This window comes from Falco rusticolus, chromosome Z (assembly GCF_015220075.1).
Source record: "Falco rusticolus isolate bFalRus1 chromosome Z, bFalRus1.pri, whole genome shotgun sequence".
Classification (NCBI taxonomy): domain Eukaryota; kingdom Metazoa; phylum Chordata; class Aves; order Falconiformes; family Falconidae; genus Falco; species Falco rusticolus.
Genome location: NC_051210.1, coordinates 58,461,959 through 58,476,055, shown reverse-complemented (window position 1 = coordinate 58,476,055; position 14,097 = coordinate 58,461,959). Strand labels below are relative to the sequence as shown.

General features: G+C 39.4%; 1 protein-coding gene across 7 annotated transcripts in view; it reads right to left on the bottom strand.

The window, feature by feature from the left end:
- IQGAP2 (IQ motif containing GTPase activating protein 2) overlaps positions 1-14,097 on the bottom strand; it is a 127,211-nt gene that overhangs the window by 10,636 nt on the left and 102,478 nt on the right. For all 7 annotated transcript variants that reach the window (XM_037373001.1, XM_037373005.1, XM_037373003.1 and 4 more), the window contains 12 exons: positions 13,208-13,378; positions 11,627-11,710; positions 10,861-10,932; positions 10,626-10,695; positions 10,100-10,308; positions 9,210-9,359; positions 8,273-8,436; positions 7,417-7,641; positions 6,669-6,809; positions 6,254-6,338; positions 4,424-4,656; positions 2,177-2,309 (listed from right to left, as the gene is read on the bottom strand). In XM_037373001.1, coding sequence (XP_037228898.1) covers positions 2,177-2,309; positions 4,424-4,656; positions 6,254-6,338; positions 6,669-6,809; positions 7,417-7,641; positions 8,273-8,436; positions 9,210-9,359; positions 10,100-10,308; positions 10,626-10,695; positions 10,861-10,932; positions 11,627-11,710; positions 13,208-13,378 — 1,737 coding nt within the window. The remainder of the gene's footprint in view (positions 1-2,176; positions 2,310-4,423; positions 4,657-6,253; positions 6,339-6,668; positions 6,810-7,416; positions 7,642-8,272; positions 8,437-9,209; positions 9,360-10,099; positions 10,309-10,625; positions 10,696-10,860; positions 10,933-11,626; positions 11,711-13,207; positions 13,379-14,097) is intronic.

Sequence of the window (14,097 nt, the reverse complement as noted above, 5' to 3'; positions counted from 1 at the left end):
CAACCGTATCCGTGATACCGTTCAAAAATTACTATATTTTGTGAGTGAGAAGCCAGCTATGCAACACCTAATAGACTTAGAAGTTGCAGGAGATTTGTGAACATACGCACAATAACTTCCATACCTGGGCACATTCTCAAAACTTTAAGCCACAAAAATACTGGTAAGCCAAATTAATGAAGACCGTGAATGGGGCAGTTACATTTTCTTGAAAACAGGCCCTTGCTATCTGTAAGAAAAGTAACATCATGCTGGCTTAAATAAAGCCAGCAACATTAGTGATGGCTAGATTCAACAGTCCGCTACCCATAAAAGCAATGTTCCCTGTGTGGAAGACAGATGGAAAGATGTAGTGTCACTAAGCTTCACTGAAATTTAGCTTCAGCAAAGCATGCACAGTAGGCAAAAATGCCAGGATTCCAAGTACTTTAAACACTGCAAGTTATAGTCATTCAAAAGTTACTGGCTACTAGAAACTCAATGACAACTAGAAGGCGTACGTCAAGAAAAGAAAGGCATTCCAGACATACTTATAAGACACAGTGAGCTTAAGTCCATAACCGTTAACTTGTTTTAAAAAAGTTTATGTGCAGCAGTTACCCCACACTGTACATAATGTTGACCATGATACTGTGGGAACTGCTGAGAAACACTGTATGTACTCATTAGAGCTTCACTGTGCTTGATGCCATACAAGCACAGAGTGACAGAGACATTCACAGGACAAATTCTCTGGGGCAAAGCCAAGAGATACATGGGGAAGAACTAAAAAACCTGAGCTGGTGAATGCAGCAGTTCCCTCATTCCAGCCACATCCTACAGAGTGTGCAATGAAAATTAAGTTTAGGCAAGTGCCTTGGAAGATGATGACAGAGGGCAGATTTGAGAACAGCTTCTGAAGCTGAGCTACACATGACAAACTGTTTATGCATCTCCTGTTATTCAAACTAGGGGTATTTTTGAGCTGTATGACCAAAATGGAAGTTTTAATTTACATTTGCAGGAACAGTGCAGTGTGAGCAGACAACTCAGGCTTAGGCTCCCAGAGGTGGTTTGGTGGAAGAGGTGGCACATGACAAGGAGAATCAACTGGTAAATATACTGCACACAGATAATACCGTGGTCTTCAGAACTATTTGCTTGTTTGCTCTAAGCAGGCAAGTGCATGTAGTCATGTTATCAAAAAAAGACCATTTCCTTGACCTCCTTTGTTTGGCAATTAATTACCTCATATTTTGTAGAGTATTTTATTAGCTAATATAAAATTGCATAGCAATGCTCTGTGACATTAAGATCAAATAACATACTAGACATGCAACAGACCCACTAAAAGGAATATTTGAGCAACGCTAGTGTTTAAATGTAAGCTCTGATCATAAACATGCAGACATAAGTCTATGCCTTAAAAAATTAAAAGAAAGAATAGGCATAAAGGCAATCCAGAAAATAGGTTTTTAGGCTATTAGTTTTGACTTGAATAAAGCTGACTTGGAATATGGTGTAGTGGGAGTTAGGTATTCTACCTTTTCTATAGTGTATCTGACAATATTTGTGGTAAGTTCTTTTTGGGCTGGTAAGGCGGGGCAGGGAACAGTTTGCAAGCCAGGAAACAGATAGTAATATCCCAGCTTTAAAAAGACCATGTGGTAGACATTTAACTTACACCCTAATGAGTCATACTACAGACAGCAGTTAATCTGTTCTTTACCCACGATAAAGAACTGGCAGGATGCCACAGCTCAGTCCTTCCAAATCAGACATTTGCATCTGCTTCCAACAAAACATATGACAGAATTCCAGTCATGAAATACACTGACTTTTCCTCTGTTCCCACAGTCAAAGGAGCTTCTTCAAACTGGCATCACTTTCTTAGCCAAGACAAGAAAGTATTTTTAAGTATAAATAGAAGTGTCACACTAGATTAGAACAAAAATGTTCCTCCCTTCTATCAGAAAATGTTATATTTTTTATATATATATAAATGTCATTTGAGATGATGCTTTTACATGGAAGCAGTCTTCTAGGAAAAATGCAATCTAATACTGAATTCCAGACACGAACTGAAGAAATTATGTCGAAAGGGAGAATGAATACTAAGCTTCCCCAGAGACTGTTTGTTGCAAATGTTTAATAATCTGTGCACTTTAGTCTGAGTAGTGTATTTTCATTGACTTACTGAATGGGTATTGATAATTTCTTCAATGGAGATATATATGACAGGTTTGCTAAGGGTCACCATGTCAGAGTATTCATCAATATTGAATTTCTCCTCTGGTTCAGGAACATCACATGCTGCTTGAAAAAAATTCCTAAGAGAAAATTAGAAATACTTCAATAATTATCCCCTATAAACTCAGTTAACCTGTAACATAAAAAACCCCACAATCAGATCTTTGACATGCATTATATTCCTCTTACAACCTGCAGTATACACTTGGTTTCTAAAGGAACCTTTTAAAGGAAGCAACACATTTATACAACAACAAAAATGCCTGTCTTTCCTGTACAGCTGGAGGAAGATTGTTTTAAAGGTAATTTTCTTTTCTTCTTATTCAATGAAATGCAATATTTTAATGTAAATTTTAAACACCTAGAGAAATCTGTATTTAGTACTCTAGAAGATACGAAAGGATTTCCCCAGAGACACCCTCCAGTTTTATGAAGGCACTTGGTAGTGTGAAGCATGCCAAGAAGAAATTATTTGAAATAGCTGCACATAATTACCACTGTGCATACAAGTATTTAATTTGCTGTTACTCAAACTGAGCTGCTCAAACTGACAGGAAGTATAGTATTGTTTATGAATGCAAGAATCTTCAGAGGGAAAAACGCAGTGTGGTTGAAGTGTTACTTTGACATGACTAGCATGTACATGGACCTGAGACCTGCTTCCCAAGACAAGAGGTGTGTATCCAGGCTACTGACAGCTCCAGGGATATGCACAGGCAGCCAAGACACAGCAAGGTCCTCCCATCAGAGGACTGCTTTGTTTCCCAAAGAGGACCTGAATTGGAGCACCTGGGAGAAAGTTTTAGATGAGGCCTACAGGCATGCTGCAGGAGCTGTCCTGCCTTCACTGTGCCAGCCCTGTGCTGCTGATGAGGATGCACATTTCAGGTTCAGAGAACCTTTAAATTTGGTATTAAAAAAAAAACCCAAACCAAACAAACCCAAAACCTAGGACTCCTCAGTTTGGAGAGGAAAATCTGAGCAATATGATAATGTCGTACAAAATCACAGCGGTGGGACAAGGGGGTAAGCAATCCAACTAGCATGAAAATATTAATTTCAAATAAATGAAAGCAAGCACTGGTTTAACTGACAGGTAGCACAATACTGATTATTGCTTCAGCAGGAGATTGTGGAGGTAGATCATCTCGAAGGTTTAAGAAGGGTTTGGACAACTTCCTGCAGAAGGTAATAAATGCATAGGAAAAGATCTAGGTAGGGCTGCTAGCTTTTAACACAGCTAGCATTGCAATTGCAGTTGCTGAGTGAGCACAAGCAGAACAGGCAGCTAAGAGCACTGTTGGTGTTTGTGAAGTGTTTAGTTAAAGTGCAGAGCACAATCACGCAGAGACTCAGCTTCATATAAAGTTGGCTTAATTAGGGGAGGAATTCTTCCTTTTGTAGTGATCAAGGGGCTAACTAGAGTAGGCTCTCTCTTTCATAAGCATTTGTTATTATTGCTAAAACACTTTCTACCCTATTGTTTCTTCATGCTTACAATATCACGCCCTTAAATACTTCATTAAACAGAATGACTAATTTTAACTGTCTGTATTTATGGCAAATCTCACAAGGAAACCCTTTATGTGAACAGTGCATTTGCTTTCATGAAGGGCAGACACTAAAGATAGAAGTTCTGAAAGTGAGTTTGTCACAAAGCTTAAGAACACTTCAAGCTAATAATAATCACCCAAAAAGATAGGCAATAATCCCAAAGAACTAGTGTCCCAGAGTATAGCAAAACATGCTATTTCCTATGACTGCAAGATGAAAGAATAAGATCTGTGTGGAATCTCTTGGCAAAGATGAAAGAATAAAAACAAAACCCACAGCTTTTTCTTGACCAATAGCTTTGTTCTTCTGACAAAACATTCAGCTGTCCTCCTGACACAAAGAACACGTAATTTCTGCTGGATAATGTATCACCCCACGCAGCTCTCACAATGTGTTTGCAGTAAGGAAGCCTTACTGCAACCAAGCCAGCAGAGATTACCAGTTCTCAAAGTAATACTCAAGCAGAAACACAGCCTGTTACTCCCACTTCAGCTTCCTCAGCAGTGAGGAACTCTCTATGGCAGATCACTGAACATTTTTAACTTTGAGCAAGGAATTCCTACACATAAGGAGTCTACCTGCCTTACACATCCTAGAGCAGAGCTCTTACTGTATAGATGCTTGTGAGGGCTTTGCATACCTGAACTTCTGGTATGTCTGTGAGAGGTAGGTGTTCATAGAGGATAGATGTTCGCTCTCTCCTTCAAAGAGTTTGTTAGAAGCAGCGTGCTGAAGGACTTTGGCAACACAGCCTAGGTTCCTCCTCTGGTCAGAGTGTATCTGACCCCCAGCTGTCATATCAATTATATCAAAACCATCAGGAGCAACAATGGCAGGGTTCATGTAACGATAGTACAGGAGATTGCCCACAATCTAAAAGAAAAAAATCAAGATATCTTCCCTTTGCATACAGAATTACATTTTACAAAACATGATCAGTCATTTTTACTTCTGATTTAGACCACAGGAACCAGTGCTAGAACCACCCGTAAGACATATGCGTTACCTGTGTGCCTAACTGAAAGAACCTGTGATGCTTTATAAGATGTGCCTCTTACAACTGCGAACATCAGTTATGGACTTTTACAATGACATTTCAATTTGGTGCTTGCTTTAGGTCAGCTAATGCAATGCATTGAGCTGAATAATAAAGATAAATACAACTCTTCTAGATTTAGCAAGGATCAGCTCTAGAGGCTCGTTCTCTGAAGTGCGACAGATACCGGCCAGCAGCTAATGCATTCATTGACAAGGAACACAGTTTTTTATGAGGACAGCATGCAGCCCTAAAAGACTAGAGAACAGATTTTTCCAAACTGCAATTTCTATAATGAAGTTACTGTAACTTGTATTATGCAGATGGTGGCTTCAAATCATTCCTGACCTCAGAAACAGGCAGAACTTTCTGCAATTTGCCTTAGCTTACATGTGGTCACCTGCAGAACTTCCAATTTACACATTTAAAGGCTTTCAGTTGGGTGCCTTATGATCCATTTGCTATTTAGTTTTTTTCTTTTATAAATTGAGCAATGCCTTAATCTGTGTTGCTGGAGTGATGGATGGAAGGACCCCATAAATGGTACTTGCAAGGATTTCCAATGCATTGTTAAAACACAAAAGAGCAGAATTAGTTTTTCAGCTGAGAAGTCTGAGGTCTTTTAGGCATCAGGAGATATTTTTTAAACACCGAACAGTATCTTTTTGAGGAGTAGTAAGGAAGTTGTATTGAAATGAATACTTTGTAATTTTAGGACCGTGTCATTAAACACTAACGAAAGCATCTTTACTAAAGTGCAAATAGTTCTAATTTGAGAGAGTTGTCAGTCTCTCAGCTGGCTGGAAAGCTCATGGAGCAATGCCCCTAACCCCACTGAAAAGGCACCATGGCTGTGGTTGGTTAGCGATGATCAGTGTGCTGGTACTGTGCTTATCACTTACACTTTACTTTCAGTCTGTACAAATGTCCTTTCTAAAACTTTTACAAGCTTTTTAAGTAATGTAATGATCTACTTGAAATTTTGTTTTAAAGCCCTTTCTCATTCTATTTAAATATTAACACAATTTTAAAACGAATTATTTTTTAATATGTTAACAACTACAGGCAAGGGGGAGAAAAGAAGAAAAAGACCACAGTGGTCTCATGAAAGGACTGCTGGTGGTAAAGACCATAGTACAAAACCAAACCCCTAGATGATTCAGATGAACTCCAACCTTCTGAGAACAATTACTATCCAGAACAGGCTGGGCACTGTTTTCTGTAAGAATTGCTGAGCACCCAGACTAAAGTAGCTAGGTTGAGGCAAAAGAGTTCCCTTCCCCTCCCCTTCCATCACCCCTTTTCAACTCAAGAAGTGCCAAATTCTGTCAGTAAATGCTGGTATTCTCAGTTCCTTAGAATGCTTAAGTTCAACAAAAATCCCATTCGGCATTAAAAGAACAAGGTGCTGGCAGTTTTCCCTCAGAAGCCTACCTTTAATAGTTCATCTTCTGTTGCATCTGGGAATTTCTCATGGAGCGAGCTCTTCAGAACTTTGGCTATATATCTCATTCCGTAACTATGTGTAGAACAGATGAAAAGGAGAAATATTGGAAAGACTTAGATGAAACATAATAATTATTTTCTAGTCAGCCAAGTTAATGGCTTTTTCCCTAGCCACTTAAAACACAAAACAAGACTGTAATGGAAAACATAAATTTCAAGTACGAGAAGCTCAAGAGGCTGCTAAAGCAGAGCAGAAGTGGAGAAACCACTCCCTCTACTGGGAAAGTCAGCAGAGAGGCACATATCATATGCCATGGAATTTGACAGGATCTCCACTGAGTTTCAAGTGAAACTTCACTGTGCACATGAACTGCAGCTTCGAGACTCTTAACTCAGCACTTACGGCATCATATTGAGAGAAAAGAATATGGATGTGAGAACTTTGTCGGTTACTGCTCGCAAACTCTGAATTGATGATTCCAGTTTATTGACCACTTCTGTGTGTGTTAATGCTTGTTCTGTGGTTACATCATATGGCAATTTGCTGCAAAACAAACAGATATTAAACCAGGATAAATGTATCTGAGAATAAAAGGCATTTATTTTTGCTTCATAGGAGCCATAAGTGAATTGGAAAAAAAGTCAGACAAATACAGTTGAAATAGGCTAACAAAAGCCTCAGGTGCATAACCTTCCTTTTTGTGGAGGGGGGCAGTTTGTTTAGGTGGGGGTGCACACACCATCATGTACCTTCCCTTAAATACAAAAGGGGAATCCTAATCCAAGGCATGCATCTCCGCATCTCAGTCCCAGCACAGCTCCTCAAAAACCTGGGACACTACTAACATACTGTTATTAAACCTGGGGAAAAGGCTGTAAGTTCTTCCATGGTATAGTCTACTACACTTACAAAGATTAAGTAATTGATGTTTAGAAGTTCATGACCAGGGAAGTGATCCCTTTGTTGTTCACAACAGGTAGAAGTACCTGTGTTTTAAGCATCTATCCCCAAAACCTCTCATTGTGCTGCAGGAAAATGGAGAAGGGATGCATGGGGGCAAGTGCAATTTGTCAGAGAAGGGAAGGGAGACCAGAACTGAGGGATCCCTCAGGCATTTAAATGGTACAGCATGCCCAGGTTCCTCACTCACCTGGCCTCACCAGTCTGCATTTCTAGCTGGTTTACCCATGACTTGTACACATCCACAGGACTAGTGTTGATTACAAGGGACTTGTCCTCCATGATCTCCTTCACCACCGGGGCTAGGAGCTGGCGCAGAGTGTTCTGTCCACGAGCACCTCGATTGAAGCTGACGACCATCTTAATGACAGTAGGGTTTCCAGTAACAATATCCTGTATCTGGTCTACCTTAGAGCTGTATCAAGGACAAAACAGTTCTCAGATCTGACCTGTGTATGCAGTTATCCATGTTTTCAAAACCCACTCTTTTTAAATTACCCTGTTTCCATGTTGAAACATGTTTACACAGTCTATTTCTTAGCCTTTCATATAAAACAAAATTATAGAAACTACTGCCTGAATTCTATATGTGTTATAATAATGTCCCTGGAACATAGCATAGTTAGTGGCAGCTAATATATAACTGATTCAGAACCAAATACCTGTTCAGGGCATAAGATACTGTTTTTTCAGGATAAGCCACCAGTCTCCACTTACAGAACACACATTCATGCAGAGAAAGAAAAGACTTTCTCCACCCTTAGATACTCAAGCACAAAACCAAGAAACACTAGTGTCTGGGTTTTTTAAGTGATTTTTTCCATACAAAAATATTGTCCACCATAGAATTTTTTCCTGAATTGCAAATGGCTTGAGAAAGCAAATAAGTTACCTTGAAAATTAATTTATCTAGTAAGAAAAATAGGCATACAATTTTACAGCAGTTTAAAGATTAACCATCAGATTATTTTAGGTGTGTATCTGGTCTACCTATTCGAACTGTCTGCAACACAAATTAACTTAAGTCTTCTTGCGAGTGCACATACTTTATCTCCTCTTCTAGAGCAGTTTTGAAGAGTTTGAGAAGCAGATATTCTTCTCTTTGATTGGAGGCATAGTTGTATAGAGTGAAGATGACTGTATCCATAAACTTGGTTGATTTGTTTTGTGGCATCTGGAAAATCAGCTTCGCCAGATATGTGGGGTTAGTCTACAAAACAAACAAGTGATGTAAATACTATTGTCCAGGACAAACTACCCCCCACCTGTGGGGCAGCTCTCTACATTTGTCAACACCAAAATCATTTATGTTGACTCCCATATATGTCACTTTTCCACACTGGCTTTACTTTTTCCAAATCCTAATGCAGAAAACACACTGAATACTGCAGTTAGGTAAGTGTGAATAGCACCAATAAGGATTTTATCTGTAGTCTCCAAAGAGTACCTCTGTGCATCAGGTCTATATGTCTGATGACAATGATAATTTACCAAATGACAGTGGCTGTCTACCAAGGTGACATTGCATACTACATGTCCTTTTAAGTATTAGAGAACATCTGCCCTAGGAAGATCTAAAATTCTTCTTGAAAAATTTCAGTGAGGTAAAAAGAGCACAATAACAGATGCAGTATATGCTGTCAGCTGCGTAGCATGCAACTTCTTTTCCACTCCATATAACACACAGTAGTAGTGACAGTAATGTACATGGACAAAAGATATATGGAGGAAAACATTTGTCTTTGGCTTCCATACAGATTGAAGTTATTCTCAAGAAAGAAAAGAAGGTATATTTCTCACACAGTTTGAGAAAATCCTTGCTTTCTTTAATTACAGGAAATATTAGAAGTCAATCATAGTATTTGCTGCAGTCTGCATACTACTATGGAAATCTTTTCATAATCACTAAAACAAAGCAAGAAATATATTTCTAGATTTTCTTTAGCAATTTACTGCCACGTTAATTTTTACATTATGATTTACCTGTAAAAGGTAGAATAAATGTTGATAAGCCTCCAGTTTCTTTCTTCTCTCTTTACTCAAACCTTTGATGCCCTGTTTGTCAACCATAACCATCTCTTCCAGCTGGCTTTTGCTCTTTTTGTTCAGTTTCTTGCTGTGCAGTACCACATCCTGCAGACAGACAATTGAAAGTCTGTATTATATATATTCACAGAACAGGCAAATGGGAGAAAATTACATTTTCCCAACTATGTTAAATGCAATATTCCTCGCAGGGCCTTCATTGGCAGCTTTGTATATTTTACTGCTCTATTCACTAACCAGTCTTTTGAACATCTTTTCCTTGTCACCAGTACGGCTTGCCAACAATGACAACTGGGACTGGGAAACCTGATCTCACATACAGATTCATTCATCATTTAGTTAACAAACAAGCTCTCAAATATGATTAGAAGTCTAGTCTATTCTACCACAGAAAAGATGCTTAAAATCTGCCAAGCAATTGCTGTTACCCACAAGTAGCAAAACTAAGAGTGACATTCAGTAGCAAACTGACTTACCACTCAGGGCAACACAACATCTACCACAAAGTATTTTCAGAAGGTTAAGACACACAAAGAAATTTAATTTACCAGGAGTATTTTAACTAATTGAGGGCAACCAAGCACTAGCATGGGTTACTTAGAGAGGTTGTGGAGTCTCCACCCTTGGATACATTCAAAAGCTGTCTAGACATGGTCCTGGGCAACCTGCTCTGGGTGGCAGTGCTTGAGCATGGGGGTTGGACCAGGTGACCTCCAGAGGTCTCCTCCAGCCTCAGCCATGCTGTGATTGTGTAAATCCTGAGCTCCCTCAACACATGGAAGTGCTCAGTGCATTCTACCAAGGGAGTCTGAACAGAGCCTGCTGACCTGAAGAGTGATTCTGTTTTTCACCAGCAGTCCAATCTTTATATCCATTAAGTTCAAGTCCTTCTCCAGCTGTTGATTGGATCGAATTTTTGTAACCACTTCTTCCCTTAACCTTGTTACTTCTAGTTCTTCTTGAAAGTCTAAGTCACTTTGGTCCAAGAGGTAGGCAAATTTGCGCAGGACAGCCAAGGGTGGATTTTCAGCACCAACTGTAGTTGAAGTAAATAGGCTTGTTAGTTGACATAATAGTGAACACCCCTAAACCCCCCAGGAAACTGTTGCTGTGCATAAAGTTTTGCAACTGCAGAGAGAAGGTTATGCTAATTAAAGCAATGTTTTTGTCATACTGTTTAAGTACAGCTACCCAAAATTTTTCAGTTTCAGCTGTAAACCAATTTATTTACAAACACACCTGCTTTTGAAAGAGAACAGGAGACAGAAATCCCAGGTGAAAGTTTTTAAAAAATGATTGAACACAGTAGCATACTATTTCCCAAACATACAACATTCAACTGTTACCACTTACTTAGTGTTCTGTAGTCCTCCCTGGCTTTGTTTGCTCTGAGAAACGCTTGTATCTTCACAATTTGGTCACTCTGGAAGGGACCAACATTAAGCAAAAGAATCTAGTTAGGATGCATTTCTGCTCAGAAACACCCTGCAGAACCTTCACCCTCTTCCCCAAGATTCCCAAAACTGCCCTTGCTGTCATGTTACCCTACTTTAATGCTTCACATTCAAAATGGAGAAAAAGGACTTACATGATCCTTGAAGTATTGCAGCCGTTTCCTGTAAGCTGTCTTTGCTAGCCACATTTTGACCCATGACTGAATCTGAAAATTAAATAAAATTTAAGAAAACCTTAACAGACATTGCACAAACTGTTCTCTGTGTGTGTATGAAACTTGCTTCCAACAGCCCTCTTCCACACACTGTTCTCTCCTGCTTGGGACCATAAATGACTGTATCACTAAACTCCAACAGTCCTGTGACCAGATTAATGGACTTCAACTGAAAGAGCAAGTTGAGTTCAAGGGTCTACCAGTCGTGTGTTGTATTATTTTTGGAAGTAATTTCTACCTTCAAGTCTCAGCTCTCAGTTGTAAACCAGTCTCCTTCAGAGACAGGAGATCAATATCCCATCTGTGATCTATGATCTACTCATGAGACACTATCCCAGTAACATCTCAGAAAAGTGAACACTTTCCAGACAGATAGATTTGACAGCTTTTAAGGAAATAACACGCTGTTAGCTCAAATATTTTCAAATTTAGTATTATGGAAATGAAAGCATAAGGAAATCTCTATTATGAGCCACACAAGCTCAGCAAAGCCTGACAGAAGTCAAGCACAGAGCTTTCAAGAAGCAATTTACTTAAGCTGACAATTCAATAATTTTCAACATCATTCAAATTCCTGTAGCACAAGTCCCTCCTGTTTGTGTTCCTAATCTCTGATTCCCAGGTGGTGGAGGATCAAGCCAAAGGGTAAAATATACTCGGGCCTCAAAGCACAATGGAATCTTACCTTAACAATAGCAGCAACGTTGCCTTGAAGCACCTTTAGTCTGTCAATGTAACTTTTCCGTTGTTTGAATCCTTTCCAGAAAGCCTATTTTATAAAAGGCAGAAGACCATTATTACTAATAAAAACCTAATATTTATTAAAATATACATACACTAAAATAATTGTTTATCCTATAGAAAAAAACTGTTACTGTGGTGAAAAGATAACTAAGGTGTAAGTAAGCTTGCCTCCATATTTTTAAGGTGCCCTGATAGATCTTGTGTTAATTTGGCCAATCTCAGCACAAACACTTTGTTGCCCAATGCTGAAGCCATCATTACTGTTATCACCAGTACACCCTCATCCTTTGCTGTCGCAATCACCAACTTCATCCCACACGGGGAAGACTGCCATCTTTTGTGCATTACATCCAAAACCTGCCCCCTAACTAGCTGGACCCCCATTGCTCTTGGCCTGGCCTCCTTCCCAAGTCTTTGGTCTTCTAGAGTTGCTCAGAATCATCTTGTACCACAGACAAGAACGCCCAGTTCCCTCACACGGCAATCCCTTTGCAAGCTCAGAAGCAAAGTCTTGCCAAGGAACCCAACAACAGGGATAACAGGGAGTCTTGTCTTTACCATATTTTGGCTTTCATCTCTGTCCAGCTGGTAACAGTCTTGTCCTCTACTTGTTGTCTTGTCACAAGTCATTTTTATTTTAAAGCCCACAGAAAACAGAGAACAACTTTATTCACCTACATTTCTCTGTGTTTTTGAACCTGCTCACAGACCCTGTATTCCTCTAACAGTACAGTCATTTGCTGGGCTCAGACATCATGCCAGAAAATGGAAAGCCAGTCCCAATGACAGCTGCTAATGGTAAAGGTACATATCATCATGAAGTTACTATAGATTAAAAAAAATTGTACATTTTTTCTAGAATGTGTGTGGGGGGGGTAGGTGGGTGTGACATTTTTCAAGGCTGGAATAAATTGTTTCTAACAGGAGATGGCTATTTCACCATTTAAAACCACTGTGCATGCATTTGTCAGTGTTCACACACTCAGCAGAAAGTTTCCTTTATACTCTTCTTGGAGTTCAGCAAACCGGAGACATACAAGAAATACTGCTAAAGCCTGAGAACACCAGGGCGGCTGACACTCCCCACCCAGCTATGACCTCATGGAGCAGAAGCAAACCACTTCTAACTGGGGATAGTCTAGAAAGGAATGTATTTCTTAAGTCGTACTTTGCCAAGGAATTTTTGCTTCAATACTCAACAAATATCTTCTGATCTTGTATGATCATGTTACATGGTTAGGTGTACCACAGCCAGGGCTATGTATTTCTAGTGGGAGTCTTCTCCTACTAGACTGCATGCCAATATAAGCCATTCTTTTAAAAGTGGATATTTGCTATTTAAAAGCATAATTACTCCAATAAGGACAAGAACATATTTGTGGATGTAAGAAGTTTGAACTGCTGCTGATCAAAACAGGGAGACCAACCTATCTGAGGATTTTATCAGTGGTGGTAGTAATCAGCTACATCACCCTTGCAGAAGTTGCCCAAGCCATGTTACCTTCTTGTTCTAGAACAATACCTGTATTTTGATGGCAGATGGTTCCTGGTTTTGAAGGTATGCTTTTCTCTCCTGATAATTTTTTCTGACTAAGAACCCCCTTGCTCGGGCTTGCATCTGAACCACCAGATTTTCATTAGCAAGCCACAGCTGCTCTCGATTGTAATCTGCTGTAACTTGCCCAACAATGCTCTGTTAAGAGATCACAGAAGAAGGTCATTTAAAAGCAAAAATCCTCAAGCCAAAACCATCCTGGAATTTGATCTGTGTTCTGTCCATCATCTGTACAGGTGATGTACATCCTATCCAAGCCCCTCTGATTTACCCCTAGATTTTAATCTAGTATGAAGGAAGAGCTGCTCTGCTACCACTGAATTTTGAATAATTTATTTTTTTAATAAAAATAACACCTGGGCAGAAGCTCATGTGGTCTATTTTGTCCTAAGTTACACTTCATACCAACACAAAACCTCTACAGCAAGGGAGTTTAAGTATCATATTCAACCTATAGAGCATGAAAATACAAGAATGCTGTCAAATGATTGGATTTAAACATAAAACGTTTCCACCTGCCCACAAACATATCATGAAATTTCTTGTCATAGGCCAATACAAAGTCCAAAAAATATAAAGGGATATGAGAACAGACTTTCCTCTGTCTGTGTCTGCTGGTGGCCATTAAAAGGAATGCTGTAACTTTCAGTTAAGAAGTCCTTGAATCATTGTCAGACATCAAACAGAAGGCTGTGCTATCACCGTCTGCTTAAACTTCAGTTGCTCCTATTGTCAGAAGCAGACACTGAAGTGATCTTTAACCTCATCCAGCACAGCCTCTTCCCTTGATATTGCCACGTCTTGCTATCTCTCTCTCCAATGTTTATGCTGCATTTGCAACAACAATCATTTCAGCC